Here is a 27119-nt window from a genome sequence, read left to right on the forward strand (position 1 = left end):
TTTTTTTCACAAACATATCTTTCAATTTAATATAATAAGTGAGGGACAAGACAATTTTAAAGGTCTGACCAAATCATAAAGATTAAAATAAAAATATTTGCAAATTGTACGAACAACTTTTAAATTAACTCTTAACATGTTCATATTATCATCTATATTTTCACATTTTCATTTATTTCACATAGACATTTTGAGATGATTCGATATTTTCATTGCAAACATAAATACTAAGCTATAAAATATCACCGATATGAATAATAAATCTTTTAAAAGGTAACAAAAATATTTATCAATTCATTATCTTAACTTTCTTTTATTCATTTTATATCAACATTTTATTTATTTTACAATTTCATAAAAATCAAAATCTCAAAATTTTCTTTTAACCCTTTTTAAAAACTCGATCGATCATAATTAATAATTTAACTTAAAAGAACATAATTCAACCAATTGACACTCCCTTATAATTTTCCTATGTGACTTATGTATTAAAAAAGTATAATTAATAATTTAACCTTATATTTTAATCTAAATTTATCATATTTTGCCAAGTATATAATAACAATGATAGCAATAATAATTATAATAATAATAATAATAATAATAATAATAGTTTTGTGTTATAAATATTGGGATTTTTTTCTTAAGAAAAAGCATTACGAGGTAGGGTGATAGTTTTCTTTAGCACTTGATTCTCAAATCCACTAACTTTGCTTTTATAGTTGTGGTCTCTCTTAGAATAAATACAAAATTAAAATTAAACCATATTTAGAATAAATTAAATAACAAATCAAGATTTTTCACATTATTTATTCATCTTATACATTTCAATTCATTCAATTACATAAAAAGTGTAAAACGCCACGAAAGTCGACTTGCATCTTATCCTATTTTGAACGAAGAAAAATAAAGAAATGATTATATGCTTATTCTCACATATTGCAAAGATAAATTACTAAAATGTGATTCGTTCTTTTGAAAACCTGTCGAATGACTAGATAAATAATCTTAAATTTTTATTTTTTAAAACGTAATAATTGGACAACTTCTTAAAAAAAATACAAATCTTAATTTAGATAGAGATAAAAAATGTTATTCCCATTGTCTAGGAAGGATGCTTAATTAAATTATTATTAGAATTAATTAACTTTCAATGTAATTAGTGATTCCTTCCCTTTTCTTATTTATAATTTGAAAGAATTAAAATAAAAAGATGATAAAACACTTTTTTCTTTTCTTTTTAGTCTTTAGTAGAATAACAGAAATAGGCATTAAACAAAAAGAAAAAAAAAAAAAAAACCTTACCATTAAACATTTAAAAGCTATAAAGTGAGAAATTTAAATCTTTTGAGAAGGCATATACTTTAACTAAGAAATTCAAAAATACAAAATTATTTAATTTCATATACAATTTTCTTTCTAGCTAGCCATAAATATAAGTTGATAAGTATGCTTAATATTTTACTTACAACATCTAGTTATAGCTTATATATACAATTCCTTCCTTTAATTTGAGATAATATTTAATTTGATCAAAAGCCAACCAAGTTAATTAAAGATATTAGTAATATAAGAATTGAAATGTATAAGATGAATAAATAATTTTAAATAAAATAATAAGAATGTGGAAACCTTACAATATTTTTTTTCTTTATAAAGTTTTGGGATGTAAAGGATAATGGGAATGGGTGTTTAAGTAAAATGATTATTCTTTTTAGTTGAGCCATAAAGTCATCAAATGATTAATTAATAATAGTCAAATAAATAAGGAGAATCAATTATTAAAGAATAATAACACACAGCCTTGAGATTAATAATAAAATAAACAGTCTTGATCACAAAGCATAAGCATGCAAATTTAAGCACTTAAAAAATAAAAGAAAAAAAAAATAGGCATGCAAATGGGTCAAACTGCCAATATGAAACTTTACATTGGTGAATGGGATCATTATGGTTAAAATATATTTTAAGATAATATTTATTTTTATTTTTATTTATTTAATATATACATCTTAAATTAACGATTAACTCTCTTAGCTTGAATTTAATTGTATTGAAATCATTCAAATAATAATAATAATATTCAAGTAAGAAAACATGACATGAATATTGTTTCAAAAGTTATATCGAAAGATAGTAAGTTGTTAAAAAAAAATAATTATGTTAGAAATGATAATAATAAAAAGGTTGAAAGATAATAATAAGCAATTTAACACAGTAATTATGAGTATGATGATGGTAATCATAACTTGTTTTAATTAATAATATAGGTTTGTGTTTTTATGGATTGACCAATAAAATTAATTTAGGGGAAGGATTATTAATAAAGTAGAATGAGTAATTATGAGTTTGCAGCATTATTGTAATATGATCAAGCATGCGCATAATATTTATGTATAATGTTGATGTGATTATATATACACTTTAAATTCTAGTACGGATTAAAGAGAGATGTGAAATTTCAACTTAAATAAAATACAATAGATACAATATATATATATATATATATATAGCATTGAGCTTCGATAAGTTTTTAACGATAATAAACTTCTATTAATTTCTTAATATTAATAGACTTTTATCGACATCTATCTGAACTATAAGAAATATAGAAAATTTTGATATAACTTATTTTAATTTTTCTATATTTAAAATATTTTAGTTTTTGGTGACTGTGAGAATCATAACTAAACTGCATCTATTTCATAAATGATAAGATTATAAGTTTCATTATATAAACTTTTGACATTATATATCTTTTTAATCTCTGGTAAATTTAATTTGGAAATGTTTTTACTACTATATCTATAGATCAATTTACTTATTGTTTAATTTGTTGAAGCATTCATGCATGTATACACTATCCTTTTTCCTCAAAATAACAACAAATCTTAAGAGAAGTAAAAGAAAAATACAAAAAAAATATGTCACGGTTTAAAATGTTCATACTCTCTTTATCGAATGTTCGTCATACAAAAAAGTAATCGAAAATGATATGAGATCTATAAAATAAAATAAGTTAGGGTCTAACTTAAATGTAAACACAAAAAAAGAAAGAAAAAAAAAAAGTAAATAGGACCATACATAATAAATATTATAAAAAATGTATAGAAAATAAATAGTTAATATACACTCGTGAATTTTCTTCAAAGAAAAGTTGATAGTGAGCTATTCATAAATTACGATTGACTTGAATTTTGAGTGGAATATATTTCGTACATAAACATCATATACACACACGATAGAGAGGTTTTAATGGGTCGAATTGATTTGTTGGAACAAATCTCCCACTTTATTGACACTAACAAATGTACACTAAGTTAATGAAAATTAGCTATAAATCAAGCACTAATGAATTGTTTGGCATCTTAGGCTTGAAATGAAATGATGTGAGATAAAAACAAAATTTCAAATCATACAGAATGTCAAATCTTTTAAACTAAAGGGCTCTCTCGAATTCAAGATTTGAAGGATTTTTTATTTTTTTTTTTGAAAAAAACAAAAAGTAAAACAAAGTTGATTTAGTGCTTCATTTTGAACCATAATATCCGAATTAAATTGCTTTAAGTGCTTTCATTTTCAATCACAACAATCATTGTCAACCACCACAATCACAATCCAATAAAACTTAACTTCATAACTAATCAAATTAATTACAAGTTTTGTTTTCTAAAGTTTTAAAAAAGTGGGAAGATTTTCATATATACCTATGTTTAAATAATCTATTCCGAATAACACATCACATAAAATAGAGAGATCGTTGATCATATGATTCCAAAACAAACATCAACGTGACTTGTTTAGGCAAGAAAACTCCTAAGGACCTCCAAATGTGACAAAATGACCGTAGTGGACAAATTATTCCAAAATGTGGGTGGTTTTATATAGATCATATAACAAAAGTAATTAATAGCCTTTCACGAGACATATCCAAAGCTCTTTAATGTTGGGATCCTACCTCTTTAAACAACATTAATAGATTCGGTCTTCATTCTTTAGAAGCTATTGAAAAATAAAAGATTAATTTTAAATACAACGTAATTCAACAATACATTTTTTTGTCCTTTGTAATTAATGTTGGATAATCTAAAATGTCATAAATATAGATTATATTATCAAACATATACGAAGGCGAACAAAAGAAAAGTCATTTAACCCATCCAAAAATGTCAAATAAAACCTTAAACATTATTATTATCATCTTTATCGTCGTTGTTTATTATAATTTTTTTTTTAGAAAAAGAAAGGGCAAATAATGATCATATTGATTTATATATATATATATTGGAAGTTGGTGCATAAATGGTTATATTTGGCCAACAAAAGAACATGAACAACATGAAGGCCACAGAAATCCAAAATAAAGTAAATACTTTATTTGAATCATATACTAATTGGGGGGGCACATTATATCCCATTTTGCATAATAGTAATGGAGCAACAATAGTATCAATTTTAATTTGTTGGTGGACAGCTTAGTTTCAAACTTTGGATTAGAGATTATTTTAATTAAGAGTTACATTTTTCTTTTTCTTTTTTTTTTTTTTTTTTTTTGCGTAATTTTTAAAATACTATTAATTACCATTATCGAGTGTGTTCTTGCTTTCTTTTTTATACTCAAAAGTTTCTTTTCTTGTTATTTAATTTTTGTTATTTTTACCTCATCTTATAATCTTTCCAAATAATCATTGATGGGAGAAAATATATTTATCAACTTTCATTTTTATATAAATGACTCTTTCAAATTAATTATTTCTTTATATTTGAAGTTAACAATTCTATTCCTAATTTTTTTTAACTCATTGCAAGCAATTTTCAAGTCTTTTATAAGTATGTGTTTTGAATTATACAAACTAATTATTAAAGCAGACCAACTAATCATATGATTTGCTTAATTAAGAATACTTTAATTAAGTCATGATATTAGTTAAAAAAAGAAAATCGGGTTTTTTAAAAAATAATAATCAAAAAACAAACTATTTAAACCTTATAAAAAAAATTATTATTCTTATTTTTATAAGAATAATAAATAATATATAATTTTTATCAATTTTTTATTTTTAAATTTTAAAATATATATATATATATATAGTAAACTCTCTCTTATATAGTTGAGTTTAAAACGAAAACTAATATTTCTCGACTAAAATAAAGTTGATCTGAATAGTTGAAATTATATATATATATATATATATTTGTTTTGAAATTATTAAATGTTTTTAATGCTTTATTACAAAGTTTTATTTTTGTTGTTTTACACTTTTTTTTTATATATATAATCATATATATTTACATGAACAATAATAATCATGAAATGTTCCCTTTAAGATACCTATTGTTTGTGCAATCATTAGAAAACCCAATACATTATCTACACAAAATTCTATCCTTCCTCATAGTACCAACTTGCTTCCATTCTTATATTCTTTTCTTTTTTCTTTTCTTTTTTTTCAAAAGAACTTCAAAATGCTAGTGCCACTAAAAGGAAATTAGAAAAAAGAAAAAAAAAAAAAAAAAAAAAAGAAAGAAAGAAACTCTTTGTTTTATTTATTTATTTATTATTAATTAGTATCATTGTTATTTGAAGATAAGAAGCCAAAAAAGTAGTAGTACTTCTCCACAAAACCTAATTTTAACTTCAAATCTCTCTGTTCTTTGTTTTATTTATTTTTAAAATATTTTGAGTGATAAAATTATTCTTCGAGTTGTCTTCCATTTTTATAGAATATTCATCTAACCATCTCCCAACTATCCAATATTTTCAGTCAATCAAAAGGATAAAATTAATTATATAAAAATCACAATTTCATTATTTAGATTATCTTTAGATTCTTATACTTCAAAAGTTGTGTAGATTTTTTTTATATGTTCATTTAATTCAAAATACACTTTTTTTTTTTTTTTTTTTGTTGTTATTACTATTTTGTAAATCTTGATGAGACTTAAAAGCAGCCATTTTTCAATTATTCATAAGAAATTGCACATTAGCTTGTGCAGCAAACATCACATCTACCCCTTCTCAATTAAACGTCAAATAAGAATGGAAACAAAGAAATTTCACTTTCAATTCATTTTTAAAAAGTGATTTTTTCCCCCTTTCAAACTAGAAATTGAAGGGAGAATCCTACTTTTATTTAATTATTTTGAAAAAGAAAGATATTTATTTACTTATTTCGAAAAGAAAGATATAGATTTGTATTGAGAGTGGCTTTTGAGAGAGAGAGGTCAAGTGGCACACCATTGTAGATAATGCAATATAGTCTTAATAGGATTAATTACAAATAACTAGAAAATCTAGTGATCCAAATGCCAACTCTAGAATAAAATAATATATCATGGTCAACTTTAATATAAGTATATAGATTTAGGTATGTTTCTTGTATCGAGAAGTCATAATGGTAGAATATTGGTGGAAGAAACGTATTTACCCTTCACGTGATATTACACTATATATGAACTTGATTGAATGAGAGGAGTGTGACAAACAAAAGAGTAAATATGCACACGTGGTACTTCGCCATACACACTGATGATCAAGTTAAAAAATGTGAAAGCTAGAAAATTTGAAAGTATGATTTATATCACCTTACATGGTGTTATAATAATGTATTTATAGTGGTGATTGACCTAAGTTGTTCCAACAATATTTCGAAGTTGCTTGAGGTTATAGTCATATGATCTCTACTGGGTCAAAGGGGCCTATTTGATGTCATATTTGGCTAGGATTGGCCTCATCCTTAGTCAACGTCGATGTCGAGCACATTAGGTTTGACACGAACCAACCATTCCTTAAGGCCCATTTGGGTCTAGGGTGCTATGTTTTGTTCACCAAAACCTTATTATTTTCTTACTTTGTTGCTTCTATGTTCCTATCTTATGTCAATCATAGCTTTTAAGTCTAAAATTGCTAGTAGCGGTTTATATTTTTAATTACAAATATTATCTCCTAAATAAAATTAAGATTTCAAGAGTTATTTTAAAATAACCATTAACAAGAATAATCATAATTAAGCATGTTAAAATCACTTTCAAACACGTATTGCTTTTTAATACAATAACATCACAACACAAACATCACGACGTTTTTGTATGTCAATACGACAATCTTCGTGTTTTACAACTAAAAAGAAAAAATAAAAATAAAAAGGAGGGATGGATTCTCGTTTTCTAAAAAGATTATAAATTTACTAAAATAAGCTATGTGGCTTTAAATAGTAAGAAGTTGTAAGTATTTATTAGGTTGTCTTTTGGGGAAATATAAATATAAAAGTTTTAGGTATCTTAAAAAAAAAAAAAAAAAAAAAAAACCACTTTGTTAAGAGAAAGTTCTCTTTGCCCCCACTAACCTCTTTAAAATGCTATATCACCCCCACTACACTTGTACGTAGTGGGTGCCTCTTCTTTTTCTTTTTCTTTTTCTTTTTTCTTTCTTCCATCTATTTATTTTTTTTAAAAAAAAAGAAATTTTTAATGATATAATGTGCAAAAGGGCATGGCTATAACTTGACGAACGAAAGTTTCCTTTCATTTTTTATTAACATTTTTTTATACTTGAGTTGACCATACCTTGGTGTGTACGGACTCATGGCTTCGCCAATTTTTTCTCTTTTTATTTTCAGAAAAGAATCCTCTTTTGAAAAATGGTTAATTTCTTAGCAAATTTGATAGAATAATTGTCATTTGGGCTAGAATATAATTTTATGTTTTAGAAGAAAATTAAAATTTAGTTTCTATCATTTTATAAAATTTAGATAAATTAGTTTGTATAACTTCATACAATTTTTAATACTATTTATGAAATTTTTAAGTAAATCGTAAAAAATAAAACCTTTGATAACTATTTTTTATTATTATTATTATTTTAAATAAGTGAGTTTATTTCCTTACCATTTTTTACTATTGTTTGCACTTTTAGTCAAATTCTAAAAACAAAAATAAGTTTTCAACATTTTAAAAAAAAATTATAAGTGAGAGAAGTGTTTGTAGAATTAATATTTCTAAAAGAAATCAAATATTTACTAAAATAGAGCTTAAAAATCAGCTCTTACATCAATAAGCTACGTACCATCTACCAATTAGCAATGTTTACTCGTATAAGCGATTTTATCATACACATTGTTGAACTAAAATAAATAGCTTTAATTCATTTTGTGCGAGATACAAACTACTTATGTAAATATACTAATAAAACAATAATTTAATGGATAATCTGCTTTTCCATTTTATCATAACAGTGGTATATTTAGCCTGTCTTAAAAAATTTACTTGAACACATTCTTAAAATTTTCTTGTTCTTTTCAATTTTTCTAGGTTTAAATTTGAGATGTATCACACTTACTACATAGTATTACAGAATATTCTTTTTATTAATGGGTATTATTTGAAAATTTTCAACAATTTCAATTTAAGCCTTAATCCTTTTTTATATACTTAATTAGCATAATTTGATCTCCTAATTTTCACCCGAAGGGTATAGGGTTGCTTTCTCACTTGCAAGTATGAAATAGTTCAACGACATGAAATGTAAATATGGAAAACGATTAAAGACCTTTCGATTTTTTAGTGAGTGTGTATAAATATATACATACATACATATATATAGTACAACTTTAAGGATGGAGGATTTAAACTGAGACCTATAATCGTCTTTAGGTAGATATAGATGTGAGCTCGTGAAAGTTATAATTAATTTTTATTTTTTATAAATAAAACTATTAGATTAATCATATTAAAAAAGTAAAGAGAATCTAGATTAAAGAAATGATGTGAATTAAAGTGAAGTTTAGCCATTCCTCACCAGCAATATATATATAAATACCCCAAACCAATCTTATCATTGCTTTGTGGAGAGATATAAGATGAACATCATTTGGTAGTGATTGATCATAAACTTTAAACAAAAAAAAAAAAAAAAAATCATACAAACATCATTTTCTCACAAATTAAATATCCATTAGATCCCCCTCTTCCATATTCTTTCTTTCTCTACAAGTATATATTGAAATATATATCATACTTGTAGAGCTTACCGCTTTGATAAAGCATATACTTCCATTTTCGTACGCTTTCGCTTTCTATTTTCTCTCTTCGTTTTTCGCTATCACCATCTTTTAAGAAGAGGTTCTGTACATATACTTGTATTACGCATCTTCCGACACAAGTTTTCTTCGGTGCAAAGGTAAATTTCCGTTCTTCCTAACTACTGAAATTTCATGTTCTTCCAACACAAGTAATATACTATTGATCTTACTTATAAAGACATTATTATGAAGAATATTGCAAGGTCCAATGAGTAATTCTTGATAATAGACAAAACCTTTTGTTTTAAATTACTATATTATTTTTTAAAACATGTTTTAGTTAAATTACTGTCTAACCTATAAAATTAAGTGTATAACATTTTGTTATTTATTTAAAAATAGAAATTTGAAAATAATTTAATGCTAGGGTGTTCACAAAAGTCAAGCCTATGCTTCCAAATTTTCACTATTCAAAATTACATAAGAATTAATACAAACTCAAATATATTTCATATAAAAGTAATAATTAATGAGAGCAAGTCATTTTGTTTAATTAGTAAAATAATTAAATTCATTATTCACAGCACTTTATTACATGACAGAGAAGGTGTGTGTAAAAATTGATCTTATGAACTGTGTTGTAAATCATTTTAACAATATATATTTCTCGAGTTAAAAATGAACCATAACATAAATTATCTTAATATCATAATTATATATTTTCTAATTTTTAACCATCAACTACAACACTATTTAGGTTAATTACTTATTTTAACAAAATCTGTCTTTGGAAATGATGTTAAAGACTAACGACAACCTTATTTGAGTGGAATAAATTATTATAGTTCACTCCCTCAATATTAATTAGCTTTTTATTATAATTAGTTGATTCCTAATAATTATAACCCATCGTAAAACTTTCATTATGATCTTCTATGTTGACTAATTTATAATCATCATCTCTCCTTGTTTGTAATAATTTAAACTAAAATAATCTACATTTATTTCAAATCATCAATAAATTTAATATAGGTTTAGAGGTTATTCTTCAATTTGATGTTATATATATATATATATATATATATATATATATATATATATATATAAACTGAAATAATCTATGCTAGTAATTAGGTTAGTGGTAAATTAAATTATATTTGGATGCTTTTAGACCAAGTTTAAGCACCCACTCTGACCGATAAAACTATTAGTTATAATAACCAAACTTATACATTCCAAACAACCCTAATATTATTATTATTATGTGTCAATGATTTGTTTTTTTCTTCCGGAAAACTTTTTCAGGATCAATATATCATCGTCAGTCAAAGGAATGAAAATTTGGTTATCGACGAGCTGCAAGCAAGTTGCGGTGGAGCCGCCGCTGGTAAACTTTCAAGGCACAAACAATAACACACTGAATTTGGAACCATTTTTCCGGCGAAAAGACAAAGTGGTATTTGTAATGGGAGCTACCGGCACCGGAAAATCACGTTTGGCAATTGATTTAGCCACTCGTTTCCCAGCTGAGATTATAAACTCCGACAAAATCCAAGTCTACAAAGGACTCAAAGTTCTCACCAATAAAGTCACTGAAAAAGAATGTCGTGGTGTCCCACATCACCTCCTTGGAATCGCCGATCCCAATTCAAACTTCACTGTCGCCGACTTCCGCCGCCATGCCTCATCGGCGATCAACTCCATTATTGTAGGAAAACGTCGGCTCCCTATTCTGGCTGGCGGCTCCAACTCCTTCATCGAATCACTTGTAGAGGAGGAGCCTGAGTTTCGTTACCGTTATGATTGTTGCTTCTTATGGGTGGACGTTTCATTACCGATCCTCAACTCCTTCGTGTCGGAACGTGTTGATCGAATGTTGGAAAATGGATTAGTTAATGAGGTACGGAATTTATTTGATCCTAATGGATTAGGAAATGATTATGGACGTGGAATTCGACGCGCCATTGGAGTGCCGGAACTCGATGCATTTCTACGTGCTGAGATGGATTCTACCACGGATGATAAAGCTCGATCTCGAATCCTTAAGGCGGCTATTTTGAAAATAAAAGAAAATACAATAAAATTGGCATGTCGTCAACAGCAAAAGATTCACCGCCTCCAAAACAAATGGCGGGGATGGAATAATTTCCATCGTATCGACGCTACCGAAGTGTTCCTACAACTCGACAACGGAGAAGACTATTCGTCTGATAATGCTTGGGAGACACTTGTGGTAGAGCCAAGCTTTATGATCATTGACCAATTTCTCTCTAAAAATAGTTTCAAACTTACGAAAAAAGTGTTCAACGCAGTTTTTTGAATAATTCTTTTTCAGCTTTTAAGAGTTCATCACTCGTCCAAATGATGGCACGTGACAACAACATGAAAGAACATCTTTCACTATTGTGTATGGGAGGAGATACACTCATCTTTATGCATTTTGATTTAATTATACAAATAAGAAGTGTTTGTCATGTACAAACTATGCGATTGGATTGGATAGCGTTAGATAAGTTACATGAGAATGATGGTTTCTTCTTTTTTTTTAAAGTGTTTAGATTAGTTTTATTGTAAAAGTTAAATAAATTAAAAGATAGGGTTATTGAGTTTATAGGTGGAATCTGCACGTGCGGCTACTTATCTATAGTTTCTTTTCCCACGTGTGTGGAGCTGCTTTGGTGTAGTTGTATTTGTATTGTAATTTTTGTTTTTAAAGTTGGAGATGTCCACGTGTCTTGATGGATATGGATGATTGGAATAATATGAAAAGGAGATTTACTAATTTTGGTATGGAAATTATATCAACTTCCTTTATTTAGCATTTAACATGTTATTTAATTAACCATATTTTATTTTCTTTTTTCATAATTTTTTAATCATTTTATTATTATTTTCATGTAATATGTTATTATTTAAAATAATATTTATACAGTGGTTGATATTATTGACACCAAATTTTGGGTCAAGCAATGTAACCGTAATTCACTATTTGAAAAGGAGAGAAACAACTAATGTGTCGGTCCCTAACATACACATTTTGATTTACTTAAGTGAACGATGAATTTTATAACAAGTAGAAGACAAATCTCGTAGAAGACTTTTGTATGTGATTTTGGAGCCTTCCCCTCCTATTTATAGAGTATTTGAGCTTAATCATTTTTATTAGAGTTTTTTGAATAATTATCCCTCTATCTCGGGCCATTTTCTCTTAAGGTCGAGGTTGAAGCCTTTTCTAGTTTGGGTTTCGATTCATTCCTTTTCCCTCTCTCCACTTGGTTTTGCCTTGGAATTTTTCGTTTATCTATTCTTTAACTCCTTGACCTAACTCCTTATATTTTTAATTTATCCCTTAATCCAGAATCATTTCTAACAAATATGAAATTTGATGATAAAATAAGGAAAGAATTTGAAGTTAAAAATTCAATAATTTAAATATTTCAAAGAAAACACTTTAAAAGTGATTTTCTTTTTCTAAAAAAGTGGTTGAACGTTTATATATACTTTAGTATACAATAAGATAGAAAGATTTGAACATCTAACCTCAAAACATATACAGTAGATATAAATTATTGTAGGATTGAGGTATGTGCACTTAGGTTATCATACATTTAGTTGACAAATAAATAAATAATTAGTAGTGATTGAAAAAGAAACCTTTGTCTATTAGTGATCACACAAAAAGAAACTATAAATAAAGGAAACAATGTTGGAAATGCATAAATAATAAATGAGAGATTTTGGGCTTAGCTTGTTTGGACTTTGGACAATCGAGCATGAGTAGTTAAACATTATTCAAGATCAAGTGCCATTATAATCAATTGATTAATACCCATCATGTTTCTTAATTTGATTGATTTGGATCGGTGAGTTTAACTTTTTATAGTGAAATATAAGATAATAAAGATTCTCAAAGCATTATTTTAGGTAAAATTATCAATATGTAATATTTACGTAAAAAAAAAAATTAAAAGAGAGAGTCAATTTTCAATTTTATTTGTAGCAATATTTTTACAAACTTTTAAAACATCCAATAATTAAAGCCTTTAAATATTAAATATTTGCATCTATTCTACCATATAATCATTCTTTTTATAAAATATTTATTAGATTTGAATAAATTCTATGTACATATATTTTTCTTGTTTGGTAAATTTATGATTTTTTTTAAGAATGGATAAATGATTAATCAAATAATTATATATATATATATATATATATATATATATATATATATATATATATATATATATATATATATAATTGTAATTTTCAAGGCTATCGTTCATTAGTAAAAAAATTTAATCTACTAAATATAAAATTAAAAGCTTATAGAATTTTAAATTTTAAACTAAAAAAGAAAACCGAAAGTTAAAACGAATTGAAATTAAACTTATAATTTAATTTTAAATATCTTATTCTTATTATGGGTTATATGCAATGTGTAAGGTTGTTAGTGGAGCACAACTCAAAGAGAAACTCCAAAGTCTTGATTCCTAACTTTATAATGAAGCAAATGAATGATTATATAATAGAGTAGTTAGTCACACTAACAAACATATACATATATTACACATTATATTATATTTGTACATATAATATGATATGATATATTGTATACACTCATCATAAATTCGTAATCGCCCAACCAAATTGCTTCAATGTATAAACCCACTTTACTTTAATTTAATTTAAATCATTAACCCACTTGTTACTTAGTTATTGTTTTTCTTTTAATTGAAAGAAGTTATTATTACTATTAAATTATGGTTACTGAGAATATTTTATGTTATCAAGATAAGAAAATTCTGTCACGTTGGAAGTAAGAATATACAGCAGTATATATATATATATATATATATATATATATATATATGAGACTTTTCATTATTATTTTAGTAATATATTATATTCCCTCCTTGGAAACAGAATTGCAAAGTAATTTTATTTATATATATTGTTGTTTTATTTTTAATGTTTTTATTCCTTCAAAGAGATGCTAGAATTTTCTTTCCGACCATTTTATTTTTAATTGTTTTACTTATCTTTAATTTGATATGTATAGTGTGTGTGTGTGTGTATATATATATATGTAGATGGACATCTTTTCAAACGAGAAAACGTATATTTATGGATTTATGACTTGTGAAAGGATTTTCATTATTGTTTTTTTTTTTCTTTCTAAATTTCTATTTCATCGATCATTGATTGAGAGACTTATTTTACTTTGAATGGTGTATTTGGAGAAATCGAGGAGGAGAACTTTATGTCCATATGGAACGTTAATTATTTGGTGGAGGTGGTTACACATGAATTTGGTGCATTCATTCGCTAAGTCAAATATAGATGCAATTTTGTCTATTGAACATGATTTTTTAGTAAAAGTAGCGACGTATGAATCGATGCATTATGAATTTTACAATCATATCTCATTGGCATAAATTGTATTTATGAAGCTTTTCCTGAAATTTCATAATGGATTAAGGTGGTTACATATGTACATGTGAATTGATGTTGAAAAAATCAAATGGGTTATTGGACTTTTTTTTAACCTTGAGGTTAGACAATACATACTCTATGTCGGTTGAATTTGTTGACATAATTTTTTTTATTAATTTGATTGATTTTTTATCTTTAGTTGCAAATATAGCAATTATATTCAAAATAATGAAGTATATATTTTAAAAAAATTGCAAATATAAACCTTAAGAGTCTATCAATGATATAACTCTATCACCGATAGACTTTGCTATATTTGCAATTTTTTTAAAAATATTACTACATACTTAATAATTATTTTAAAAATTGTTATCTATTATAATTACCCTATAATTTATTCTTATCTTGACTACGTCAGTTGAACCCAACTCTCACCTATATGTGCCGATTTGAAATTCCCCTCCTCATCATTTGGGTTCGTGGCGTTGAGCTGTCGATACACTAAGGGCCAAGAGGCGAGTTCTATCTGGACCATAATTTTGGGTAGTTTTCCCTCGGCCCATAATAAAGTTTTCATTGCGACCCATATAAGATCAGCCCGTTTACTTTAAGGCCCAATCTGTAATGATAATTTTTGAAGAGCCCAGTGTGAATCATTGGTTTTTTACGCTCTCTTCCTCTTGAAAATTAGGCACTTAAACCTATTCTAAAAAATTTCCTGTGTCATATGATTGAAGAGACAAAACAGCCATATTCCTAATTAATGCTTTGTTTTTGGAAGTTGGATTTGGAACAATAGGTTGGTGTCTTCAATTATTATCCCTTTTTGTATTTCTGGACAATAGACATGATACTTGATATACATTAGCAATTTTTATTTACTTCCTCATGTCCACTGATCCATATACTAGTCACTAAGATATGAAATTTGAATAGAATCCACACTTATAATCTACTTTTTCTCTAAATTTTTCTCCCCAAAAAAAATAACTTAAATCATTTTTATTGAAGAAAAACTTATTTGTTGGAATTAGAGAATCTTTTGAACATGTGATTTGTTGTAATTAGAGAATCTTTTGAATATGTGGTTTTAGGTTGGTACTTGGATATTCTTCGTGTTAGGGTGTTTGATCGTTTTGACCTTGATCCTCTTTCCTCAAGTCTAGCCTTGATCTTATTTGAGTCAAACCTGTGGAAGGGATCCTTGCATCGATGTGGTGTCAAGCTTATCACACTCTAATGCTTAAGTTAGTATTTATGTTGACTAATTTAGTTAAGCATAAACATAAAATACGGCTGAATTCTTTCATTTGAAGATTACTTACCCTTCTTTTTCGAGATGGTGAAATGGGAGACTATTTTGTAAGTCAATCATTTGTCACATATATACCTCATAGTTGTGTGTGATAGCACGGGTGTCAACGATGTTTTTCTAGTGTTCTCGAGGTTGTTGGGTGCCTAATTTAGCCTTGGCTCTTTTTATTTTCGGATTGTTATATATTTATTGGTTTGGTTTGTTAGCATAAACTCTAAGGGTATGTTTGGGGGAAGGAAAGGAAAAGGAAAGGGAAAGGGGACCGATCCTTTCCATGTTTGGGGCAAGGAACAAAGGGAGGGAAATGAATATATTTAATCCCCTTATTCCTTCGTGATCCTTCTCTTTCTTCCTCTTAATCTCTCCTTATTCCTTCTTATTTCTTCTCTTTCTTCCTTAAAAGGTATGAAGTTATTATTATTATTATTTTAAATTAAGAAAAATATTATTATTATTATTTTGTATTATTTTAATATTATATTTCAAAATAGAGTTGTATGATATAATTGATGTTCATTATTAAACTGCACTCGAAAAAAACATTTGTTTCCCATATTTCATTTCGTTCCAATGCTATTACGTTGGTCATCATTCTTTTAAATCGATTGTTAAACGATTCGTAATTTTTCGTTGTACTTACAACATCAATTTAAAGAAAATACATGTAATTTTTTTCGCAAGTAATGCATCAATTAATTTTTTGACACGAAAAGCTTGCGAGCAAAACGTTCAAAATTAACATCATATTTACAAAAGCTAATGAAACATGTTTTCCAATAAAAATTCCAAATTTTGGTAAATAAAATATAAATATTTGTATATTGGATTTATAATACGAATTTTAAAAAATACATTTGTACGAATTAAAAAATAATAATAAAATTTTTCAAATTGATTGTTAATGACACGCAATTTTTCGATATGGCACTTACAACATCAATTTAAAAAAAATACATGTATTTTCTTTCACATGTAACATATCAATTAATTTTTTTGGCACGGAAAACTTACATACAAAATGTTCAAAATTAACATCGTATTTCTGAAAACTAATGGGACATGTTTTCTGATAAAAATTTCAAATTTTGGTAAATAAAATACGAATATTTGTATATAGGATTTACAATATGAATCTTTAAAAAATTATATTTGTACTAATTAAAAAATAATAATAATAAAAATGTCATATTCTTTCCCACTTATTATTTCTCCCAAACAAGTATTATAAATAATCTCTCATAATCCTTCCACTTATTCATTCTTCCAAACAAAGATTATAAATAATCCTTTCACTTATTCCTTCTATCAAACAATAATTATTATAATGCTTTCCTTTTCATAATCCTTCATTTTCCTTATTCCTTTCCTTTCCCAAACACACCTGAGCTTTTGGGTTTGGGCTTGTTCATGGGATTTGAACCTTGTCTTGGAGAGCCCTCGCATACTATTTTATCAATATTACCGTACAATTTAGGATACATAATTACCATGAATAGCACTGTTGTGGTTAATACTTTGTTAACAATGTTTTTAAAGAATTTTAAGAAAATTTATTAGTGGTAAACTTCTATTAGCAGTATGGTTCACCATCGATAGACTTTAGTTAAAATTTAAAATTTGCTATATTTACATTTTTTACATTGTGTTCTATCTACAAATGTTTTGAATCTAATTATTCTATTTGCAATCCTCATGTAATTTATAGCCCATTCTAAATTTATATTCTAGCATAATTGGTACAAGTTCAATTCACTCTATTTTTTTCTTTAAAATTTTGTTTGTTTCAATTTTACAAACGCAACGCCTTAGTTCTCGTATTATTAAATTTGTAACAATTTATCAATATTTCAGTAAGTAACGATGTAGTTTTTTATTGTTAAAACTTTCATCAAAATTGTATGTCAATTTTTATCTTCACACATATAGTTTATAAGTACATATTAGGCTCTGATCAAGCCATTAGTATGAATGTGCAACATCTATCATACGATATTAACATTGATTATAATATACTAAAGTGGTTATGAAATAATTACAGATCATGAATTGGAATAATATTGACTTTTTTATCCCACGAAAACAATAATTTCAAACGTAGTTTTAGGAATAAGAAAAAGAAAAATAATTGATTATAAATCTAACCTTAATGAATTTAGCCTTTTTTTTTTCTCAACAAAAGTTCAACACATTAGAATATTAATCAGATTTTTTTCAGCTTATTATAATTAGATGTCATCAATTTTCTTTTTCTTTTAAAGTATCAATTTCTTTATTTCCCAAAAAGCTGTCAACCTTTTAGGAAAAAAGTCTTCCAATTTAGTTTTACATTTCTAAATACCATTTATTCTCTAGATTTTCTATAATTTATACATTTATTTTGATTCTGTCAAAGGATATTATTTTACATACTTTTTTCTCATTCAAAAAAAAAAAAGCAATAATAATAATATATAATATTGAAGCTTAGTTCTTCTTGGTTCAATAATAATTTTTATACAAATACATATAATGTGTAGAAATATCAATAAATAACAAATGCTTAGTATGAATTAAATTTAAGATTGATTGAGATAAAATTTAAACAAAATATTGTATTTTTTTTTTCTTCTAATAAAAAACCATAATAATTACTTTTCTCGTTGTTTCTAATATTTTCAATAAAATTAATATATGGTTGACGCGTGTCATTATCTCCATGTTGATCTGAGCTTAGTAAAGGGCCACGTGGAAGCCTCTCCATGTATACGGCTGTTCACCGTCCCTACCGGTTAACATTTCCTTGAACTACTTCTCTAACCCAACAACGTGGCTTCACGGTCCTCTTCGGTAACCCGTGATGGATTTTTGTTAAAAGAATACTTTTCGTTCCTAACATTTACATTTGAGAAATCAATGGAAATGACAAACATAAGAATGGAAATTGTCAAAATAGCAAACTGTTATTTTTTTATTTATGGCAAAACTAACTGCTTGGAATATTTTCAATTTTTTTGATCGAAAATGCCCCTCAACGAATGAGAACCGCCCACAATCAAATACAATATATTTAAGGAACCCAAGAAATCAAACAAAACATCACATAGCCGATTACAGTGTATCTGTAAACATACACACTTATGATAATTATTAACCAAATCAAATAATTATTATATTATTTCAAATATCCCTAACCCTATTCAATTGATTTTAATATCCTCTAATTATTTTTATTTTTTCCTTCAATAATCATATATTCAAACTTTAGCTACCGATTTTTAGCTATTAACGCAATGAATAGGTTCTAAAATTTTAATGCAATGAATTCTTTCTTCCTAAAATAATGATAAACATGATACAATAATTAACCATATACAAAAACATTAAAAAAAAACGGAAAAACATTTAAAACATTCAAAATTCAAATCTCTACAATTCAAATTTAAATTCCAACAATTCCCTAAGATTATGACAAATATAATGGGAATATTAAGTTTAGATTCAAATCCCAATTATCCCTAAAATCATGCCAAATAAATTGTGATATATTTTTAATGTTACCAACAAACCGGAATTAATAGAAACAAAAACACAAGATTCGGCGAAAGACATTCTCAAATTTGAATATGAATATATTACGAAAATACAAAATTCACCGTAACGTTCATGGCCATTAAAACGTAAATTTCGACGAAGAACGGAGCAAAACATATTCTTTTTGAAATTTTAACATCTTTATATTCTAAACTACTTTAGAAAAATAACTAATATTGCCTTCCCAACATTATATTCATAAGATTATGCTATATACATTTTATTTCTTTGCCATTGTCTACCATATTTTCGTAATATCCGACCATTACATCAAATTAAAACGTGATCCCTACAAATGAAACAGGTACCCGTGTAATATATGAAACAATAATTTAATTTAATATTCATCCCTCATATATACAATCTACCAGAATACTTTATTCGATAAACGTGTTCCATTTGAATTTTTTTCCATGGCTTTACAACGAGTGAAGACCGTATTCGATGGTAGATGGATTGAGTCTTGCCGATATATTGACTATCGCCTCCATGATGTATATGTTCCAGTTTCATCCTCATTTCAAGAATTTGCAAATGGGCGGTGCAAACCGATTAAAAAACAAAGGGCGTGCAGACGGCGGAAAAGCGACGGTGGAAGACAAATCAACTGTGGAAAAACTAAAGAGGAAGCTACGGTCGAAAAACGAAGGACGTGCAGACGGCGAAAAAGCAACGGTGGAAGACAAAGCGACTGTGGAAGACAAACGAAGGAGGAAGCTACGATGGAAAAACGGGAGAGGACGCGAGGGTGGAAATGCACCGAGAATCCTTAAAAAAAAAAGAAGGAAAAGGACGCGAGGGTGGAAATGCATCGAGAATCCTTTAAAAAAAAGAAGGAAAAGGACGGGAGGGTGGAAATGCACCGAGAATCCTTTAAAAAAAGAAGGAAAAATTAGGATTTTATTTGAGATGTGGGGTGGTTGCATGCAGAAGATGTGATGTTTTGCAGAATATGGTTTATTTATTTGGGAGGGAAAATAGAAATTTGAAGGCAGTGTGTATTAAGTACAGGTATTTGCAATTCTGTTTACTATTGTATTTAAGAGTCTATATTGTAAATTAGGTAGGGACATTTAAGGCATAGTTGTCCCATTTATTACGCGAAAATTAACTGTTTTGCTATTTTAATATATTAGTTTCTATGATTTTTTTGTATATTTAAATTTTTGAAACTTAAATTCCAGTCTAAAATAATTTATCAAATTTTGATGTCCATTTGTATTTTATAAAATAATAAAGTCTTCTTTTACTTTTTTGATTTATTTATGCAATGAATTTCACTAATTTTTAACATTAATTTCTACAAATTTTATAAAATAAAATTGACATTACAAATCGAGTAAAAACGGTCTATGATCCACGTATGAGTTTTAGATTAAATAATATTACTTACGATTCCTCAATAATCAATCTCTAGAAAGCGATTTTAAACTTTTGAAATCAATTTCAAATATACGAAAATCAAATATCACTTTCAACCTCTTAAAAGTTAGTTTTGAAAAGAGAGTTGTGAAATATATATATAAACTCTTAACTTTTCAAAAGCCGAGAATATTTTCTAATTTAGTAGATATGGTTTGAAAATGCTAAAATGTTAAGTGATAAAAGGAAAAGTATTTTTGTCAAAACAAAAGAAAAAAAAGCCAATTTATCATCTCATTCATGGCCATTTTTTAGTACATGGTCCATTGATAATTGCTAAAATTGATTGATAGTAAATTTGATGGAAAAAAAAATAAGGTTATGGTATAAAATTCAAAATATCTTCTATGGTTTTAAATATCACCTGCTTTTTTTTCTCTTAATTTCATAAAACATTATGTCATCGTTGTTAGTCAATTTTAGCATTTTCCGTGAAAGAAAATGAAATCTACAAAGCTTCATACGGTATTCAATTTGATTTTTGAAGAGTAAATCTATTTCATTCTTTACGTTGATTTACACTCGAAAATATAATTTTTAGCCTAATTAAAATAAACAAAAACAGCTTTTTAAAAACTAATTTGTTTTAGTTTGATTTTTTTTGTTCAAATCAATGGTAGAATTAGGAGTGATCATTGATCGGTCGAAGTCGGCTTTTTTGACAAAATTGACCATAGTCGGTTTAATAAAATGTCAAACTGACCTCAACATAGATGCGAAAAAGGTCGGTTTAACACTTAAAAATAATTTTTGAAAATTCTCAATTTGAAACTTTTCGAAATCAACTCGGATCAATCCTTCTTGTTTTCTGACCAACCCTCAAGTAAAATATAGATAACAAAGGAAGGAACAAAATTGAAGATGAAAATAATACTTATAAACTTAATTTTTTTAAAAAAAATTATTAACGATAAGAACTTAAGACTAGGTTATATTTTTATTTTTAAAGAGCCAAATCTGTTGTTGTTGGGGATAGGTTAACAATAATTTGGAGGCAAAATATGCAAATTATCGTACCTAATAATTATACCGAAAAAACAATAAATCCAAATACCCACAAATGTGTGTCTATATATATATATATTATACTGAAAAAGAAAAGATATATATTTAATTTAGAAGGGGAAAAGGTGTGATAATATCTCTATTCCATATATTTAGACCAAACGAAATAAACTAAAGTACGGCACCTACCGGGAAATCAACAATCCCGAAACTCCTCCGCCGGAACACCGCGAAGCCCACAGAAGAGAGAGGGAGAGATATTACGGCGCTGTTAATAGAAAGAAGAAGGGAGGAAGAAGGAGAATCAGAACAAGATTAACGATGCATTTTATAAATGCGGTGATGTTGACTCGAATGCTAACACGGAGTTCGGGTCTTGAATCGGACGCCGGTGAAATTCCGTTTGGATCGCTGTTGTGGTTCACCTACGCTGGGATCTCTTGTGTCTTTGTTCTATTTGCTGGAATCATGTCCGGTTTAACCCTTGGTCTCATGTCTCTTGGTCTCGTCGACCTCGAAATTCTTCAACGCAGTGGCACCGCTGTGGAGAAGAAACAAGCTGGTTTGTTTTTCAATCTGTAGTTCTAATTCTTCGATTGCCAATTCACTTGGGGTTCGATTAGTAGAAAAACGGAATTTAGAATGTCTGTCTCTGCGTTTGGAGTGAATTCATGATTGTGCTTCTGGCTTGCATCATTTTGCTGTTTACGATTGTGATTGTGCTTATTCTAATTTGTTACGAATTTCAATTGTTTGCATTCAGCGGCTATACTACCAGTGGTTCAAAAGCAGCATCAGCTTCTTGTTACGTTGCTATTATGCAATGCCGTTGCAATGGAGGTAATTGAATTGATTGGATCCGGAGCCCCTCCTTTCTTTACAATGCATACAGAACAGGGACGTTTTCCATTCTTTTGAAACGAGGATGGCATTTAGGTGGAGGAATTAGTGCGAGAAATTATGGGTTTTATCTATGAGATTTTTCAGTTGAACGACAAATATTTGTCATTCCTCAACGTATTCTTCGAGGTATTGTGGATACCTGTATTGAATTTTGTATAGCTTCTCATTGTTTTGACATTTGCTACCTGCAGGCACTTCCTATATACTTGGATAAACTTTTTAATCAGTATGTTGCTATAATTCTCTCTGTGACATTTGTATTGGCATTTGGAGAGGTATGATGCTTTTATGTGGTTATAGTTTGTTCTGGTTTTTCCCTTAATCCTGCTACTTGTATATGAATGATTTATACTGTTTTGTTTGGAATTCTTTCTGTTATTTCTAGGTTATACCACAAGCGATATGCACCCGGTATGGTCTTGCTGTAGGTGCCAATTTTGTGTGCCTTGTACGAATTTTGATGGTTATTTGCTACCCAATTGCTTATCCCATTGGGAAGGTAATTTTTTAAGTATGTTGTTAGTTTGGCTTTTTAGTAAGCATGTGAGTTACCAGTTACTTAATTTTAGCTGTAGCCACTGGAATTGGGATCCTCGAAGATTCTTTTAGAATTATCACAGGGTTTTGCAAGCCAACAGCTACGGTTGGCTATGCCTTGGTTTTAGCTAGTTGTTTGAAAGGTTCCTTGCATGCAGCAGGCTTCCTATTTCTGTATGTACGGCTTTCAAATTTTTTACGTGGATGATAGCACCATTGCAAGGTTGTTTTCCATCCTCATTTTTCTTGTCTATTGGGTCATTAGGGGGATATGGAGGCATTTCCAGATCGTATTACTGAAATGAATTAAGACTGTCAGGGAACAAGTGTTTTGTTTCTCAAGTCCTATTTCACAAATGTTGGCTGTTTCCTGTTATCTTACCTTGCCTTTACTTTGGTCCTCTCCTTCATTAATGCTGACTACTAAAGCCAATTAAAATTCTCTTGCACTTCAGATTCTCGATTGTTTGCTGGGACACAATGAGGCATTATTTAGGCGTGCACAATTAAAAGCTCTCGTCTCCATCCACAGTTTAGAGGTGCGTGAATAATTTTGCCGCAAAATGCTTTAAATTCCAGTCATCCTTTTTTCCTCTTAAATCTTACTACTTATGTATAGGCCGGAAAGGGTGGTGAACTCACCCATGATGAAACAACAATCATTAGTGGTGCGTTAGATTTGACTGAAAAGGTAATGGCTGCAATGCCATCAACTTGCTGTCTAACTTTTACTTCTGTTGGACCGTTTCTTTAGCCCCCCCCAACCCCTTCACGTTTCCAAAGTATTACCTATTTTAAATCTTGGTGGTCTTTCTTATCTAATTTGAACAGACGGCTGAGGAGGCAATGACACCTATTGAATCGACTTTTTCCTTGGATGTAAATTCAAAATTGGACTGGTAAGGCTGCTCTCATGTTACTAGAGCCACCAATTTCTAAACTTCCTTACTTTGAGAGTGGAGACTGCTGAAAGATCTACCTCTTGAAATTAGCTCTTACCATGGTCTTTACAAATTTAAATAATCACAGTATCAGCTATCTGCTCTCAGTTCGTTCAAGTATACAAGGATAGTTGGTAGTATTTAAGTTTAATGATTCCGTAGGAATAAATATTGTGGTGCACCGGTTGTTTGGAATTTAAGGGGTTAAAAATGTTGCGTAGCTGGTTAAAAATGTTCATTCATTCTTATTTCTTGCTCATTTTCCAGTAATTTAAGGGGCACATGCGTTAATATCTAGATTTAATTTGAATTCTAATCTCTACCTTTTACAACAAACATACTTTTTTGGAATGCGTTTCTTCACTCTGTAGTCTGTAAGGATAATTTAGAAAGTCATTTGCAAAGCTTTTATTTGTGTGCATTGCCTCACCCTTTCCTTGAACTACTAACTCAGGGAAGCCATGGGAAAAATTCTTGCCCGTGGTCATAGTCGAGTTCCTGTCTATTCTGGGAATCCAAAAAATATCATAGGGCTTCTACTGGTGGGTTTTGCAATTATCTTCCGCGAAAAAACTTCCTCATTTGAGATATTGGGTGTTTTTTTCTTCATTTTTTTAATCTCTTACTATGCCTGCGTGGAATCAGGTGAAAAGTCTTTTAACAGTACGGCCTGAAACGGAGACCCCAGTCAGTGCTGTTTCAATTCGGAGGATTCCAAGGTGTATTTTCTATTCTACCGTTCTCCAGTGCTGCACCCCTGCCCCGATTTTCCAAAAGCATTTTTAAATTGTTACTTAATTGCAGGGTTCCTTCGGACATGCCTCTTTATGACATATTGAACGAATTTCAGAAAGGGAGTAGTCACATGGCTGCTGTTGTGAAAGTAAAAGGGAAAAGCAAGGCTCTTCCTCCCACATTGGATGGAGAAGAATTTGAGGACAACAAAGCCTCAGGCGCCGAATCCCAACTGACAGCTCCTTTACTACGTAAGCATGATGAAAATTCAGATAGTGTAGTCCTTGATATTGATAGAACTTCAAAGACCTCTGGTATAAGTAGGCAACCTTCTTACCGACGGAATGATGCTTCTTCTATAAATGGGCTAAGCCATTCATCAGAGGACATAGAAGATGGGGAAGTTATTGGTATCATCACCCTTGAAGATGTATTTGAAGAGCTTTTGCAGGCAAAAAATCATCTCCCTCATCTCTTTGGAATCATGATGTTACCTATAATTTTAACCTATGCTGTAACATTTCTCTATTGATGCAGGAGGAGATTGTTGATGAAACAGATGAGTATGTTGATGTTCACAAAAGGTACTGCGGAGCTAATGCTTCTAATTAGTTCATTTAAACTTTCAACACCACATATTAAATGCTATTGTTTCGTTTATTTCAATTATACTTCTTGCAGAATTCGTGTCGCTGCAGCTGCTGCTGCTTCCTCTATGGCAAGAGCTCCATCAATTAGGAGATTAACTGCACAGAAGGTACAGATGTTTCGTCTCATTTATACATTTCCAAGTATCTTAATCTTTGAGAGGTTTCACGGTAAATGGTGAGGAAGAGCCAATAGTCCACCCCAAAGAATTGGGAACAAAATGAAATTTGACAGAGAACAACTGAGTTAAGGAAGTCCATTCAACAATTTCAGGCTCATTAAGATTAAGACGAAGACGCAAGTCCCAAGCCTCAGAATCAACCAACCAAACCTCAACCGCTTCAATATCAGGAAAACAGACAAGCCGAAACAAATGAGGAAAAGCCTCGAAAAGAGCACCACGTGAGCCGATGATCCTTCCAGAAAAAAGTAGTAGAACCCATACCAAGGCAATATAGCAACAAGATCAATTGTCTCAAAACCTTCGGCCTTGAAATTTGATTACAAACAAAAATAAAAAAACAAAGAGCATAAGATTTACACAATCCCATAACATCAAGCTATAGCCCCATTTGGATTGACTTTCTAAGTATTTATAGACACTTTCTTCCACTTATAAACACTTATTTAAACACTTAAAAAGTCAATCTAAAGATACTATGAACAAAGCTTAATGAAAGTTTGTAATCAAGGGCTTATCAGATATCAGTTCTTACATTTCTAAATACATTATTGAATGCTAATTTATGGTTCCTTTGTAATTCCCAGGGAGGTCAACATCAAACTAAGCAGGCTCAAACACCAAAGAAGTCTACTGAGGAACTTTTAGGAACCTCTAATAACAAATCTTGAAAGTGTTTAAAACAGTAAAAAGAAAATTCAGAGCTCAAGTTTCAACTGCCAAATCCCCCCCAAAAAAACAACGCTCAGGTAAACAAACTACTAGCTTAAAATTAAGCCTACCATGTATGTAAAGTCTCAGACTTTTTTAGACCGTTTAATTGGAATTGATAGTGTTATTATACGTTGGAATCACCAAATTTTGCCCCCATCTACTGCCCTTGTTTTAAATATTTCTTTTTTGAAATTCCAGTAATGATTTTTTTATCCCTTTTTTTTGTAAAACTTTTGCTGCTTGTGTGTGTGGTGTTTATTTTATTTCATTATTTAGAGCTTATTAGAATATGAACATCATCACCTCTGAACCCACACACTTTGCACACTCATGGACTGGAGATATATATAAAATGTCATGTATTATTTAAAATAATTGAATTTACTTTAGGGATATCTTGAGTGCTTTAAGAAAAAAATCAAAAGAATTCGAAAAGTATATCTTGAAAAGTTAGAGAACAAACTTACTAAAAATATCATGTCCGTGGTGTTAAATTTTCAAATATTGTTTCTTACCTTAGGGTAAATTTTGGAATTTACCTTAGATTAATCTACTATATTTTTCAGCTGTTTTTTTAGGAAAATTACCTTTTCGGTACTTGAGTTTTGATGCATTGGTGCATTTAGTTTTTTAAATTGGTCATATTGGTCCTAAGTTAGAATGGATTTAAAAGATTCCTCCCTTAGAAAACC

At 28.7% G+C, this 27119-nt stretch overlaps 2 protein-coding genes across 3 annotated transcripts; both read left to right on the forward strand.

The window, feature by feature from the left end:
* The first annotated feature begins 8794 nt into the window (after nt 1–8794).
* Nucleotides 8795–11802, forward strand: LOC103497923 (adenylate isopentenyltransferase 5, chloroplastic-like). The gene is made up of 2 exons (XM_008460332.3): nt 8795–9178; nt 10326–11802. Exon 2 carries the CDS (start codon nt 10354–10356, stop codon nt 11338–11340), a length of 987 nt encoding a protein of 328 aa, XP_008458554.2. The 5' UTR covers nt 8795–9178; nt 10326–10353; the 3' UTR covers nt 11341–11802.
* Nucleotides 11803–21868: 10066 nt separating this feature from the next.
* Nucleotides 21869–26572, forward strand: LOC103497922 (DUF21 domain-containing protein At4g14240-like). 2 transcript variants are annotated; one of them, XM_008460331.3, is made up of 13 exons: nt 21869–22330; nt 22532–22608; nt 22863–22946; nt 23057–23170; nt 23664–23747; nt 23828–23899; nt 24040–24107; nt 24604–24691; nt 24795–24868; nt 24954–25335; nt 25422–25468; nt 25566–25641; nt 26301–26572. In XM_008460331.3, exons 1-13 carry the CDS (start codon nt 22090–22092, stop codon nt 26382–26384), a joined length of 1491 nt encoding a protein of 496 aa, XP_008458553.1. In that variant the 5' UTR covers nt 21869–22089; the 3' UTR covers nt 26385–26572. The 2 variants fall into 2 exon arrangements, with proteins under 2 accessions (XP_008458553.1, XP_050947789.1); XM_051091832.1 differs by lacking the exons at nt 21869–22330; nt 22532–22608 and adding an exon at nt 22657–22797.
* The last annotated feature ends 547 nt before the right edge of the window (nt 26573–27119 follow it).

This window comes from Cucumis melo, chromosome 11 (assembly GCF_025177605.1).
Source record: "Cucumis melo cultivar AY chromosome 11, USDA_Cmelo_AY_1.0, whole genome shotgun sequence".
In the NCBI taxonomy this organism is placed as follows: domain Eukaryota; kingdom Viridiplantae; phylum Streptophyta; class Magnoliopsida; order Cucurbitales; family Cucurbitaceae; genus Cucumis; species Cucumis melo.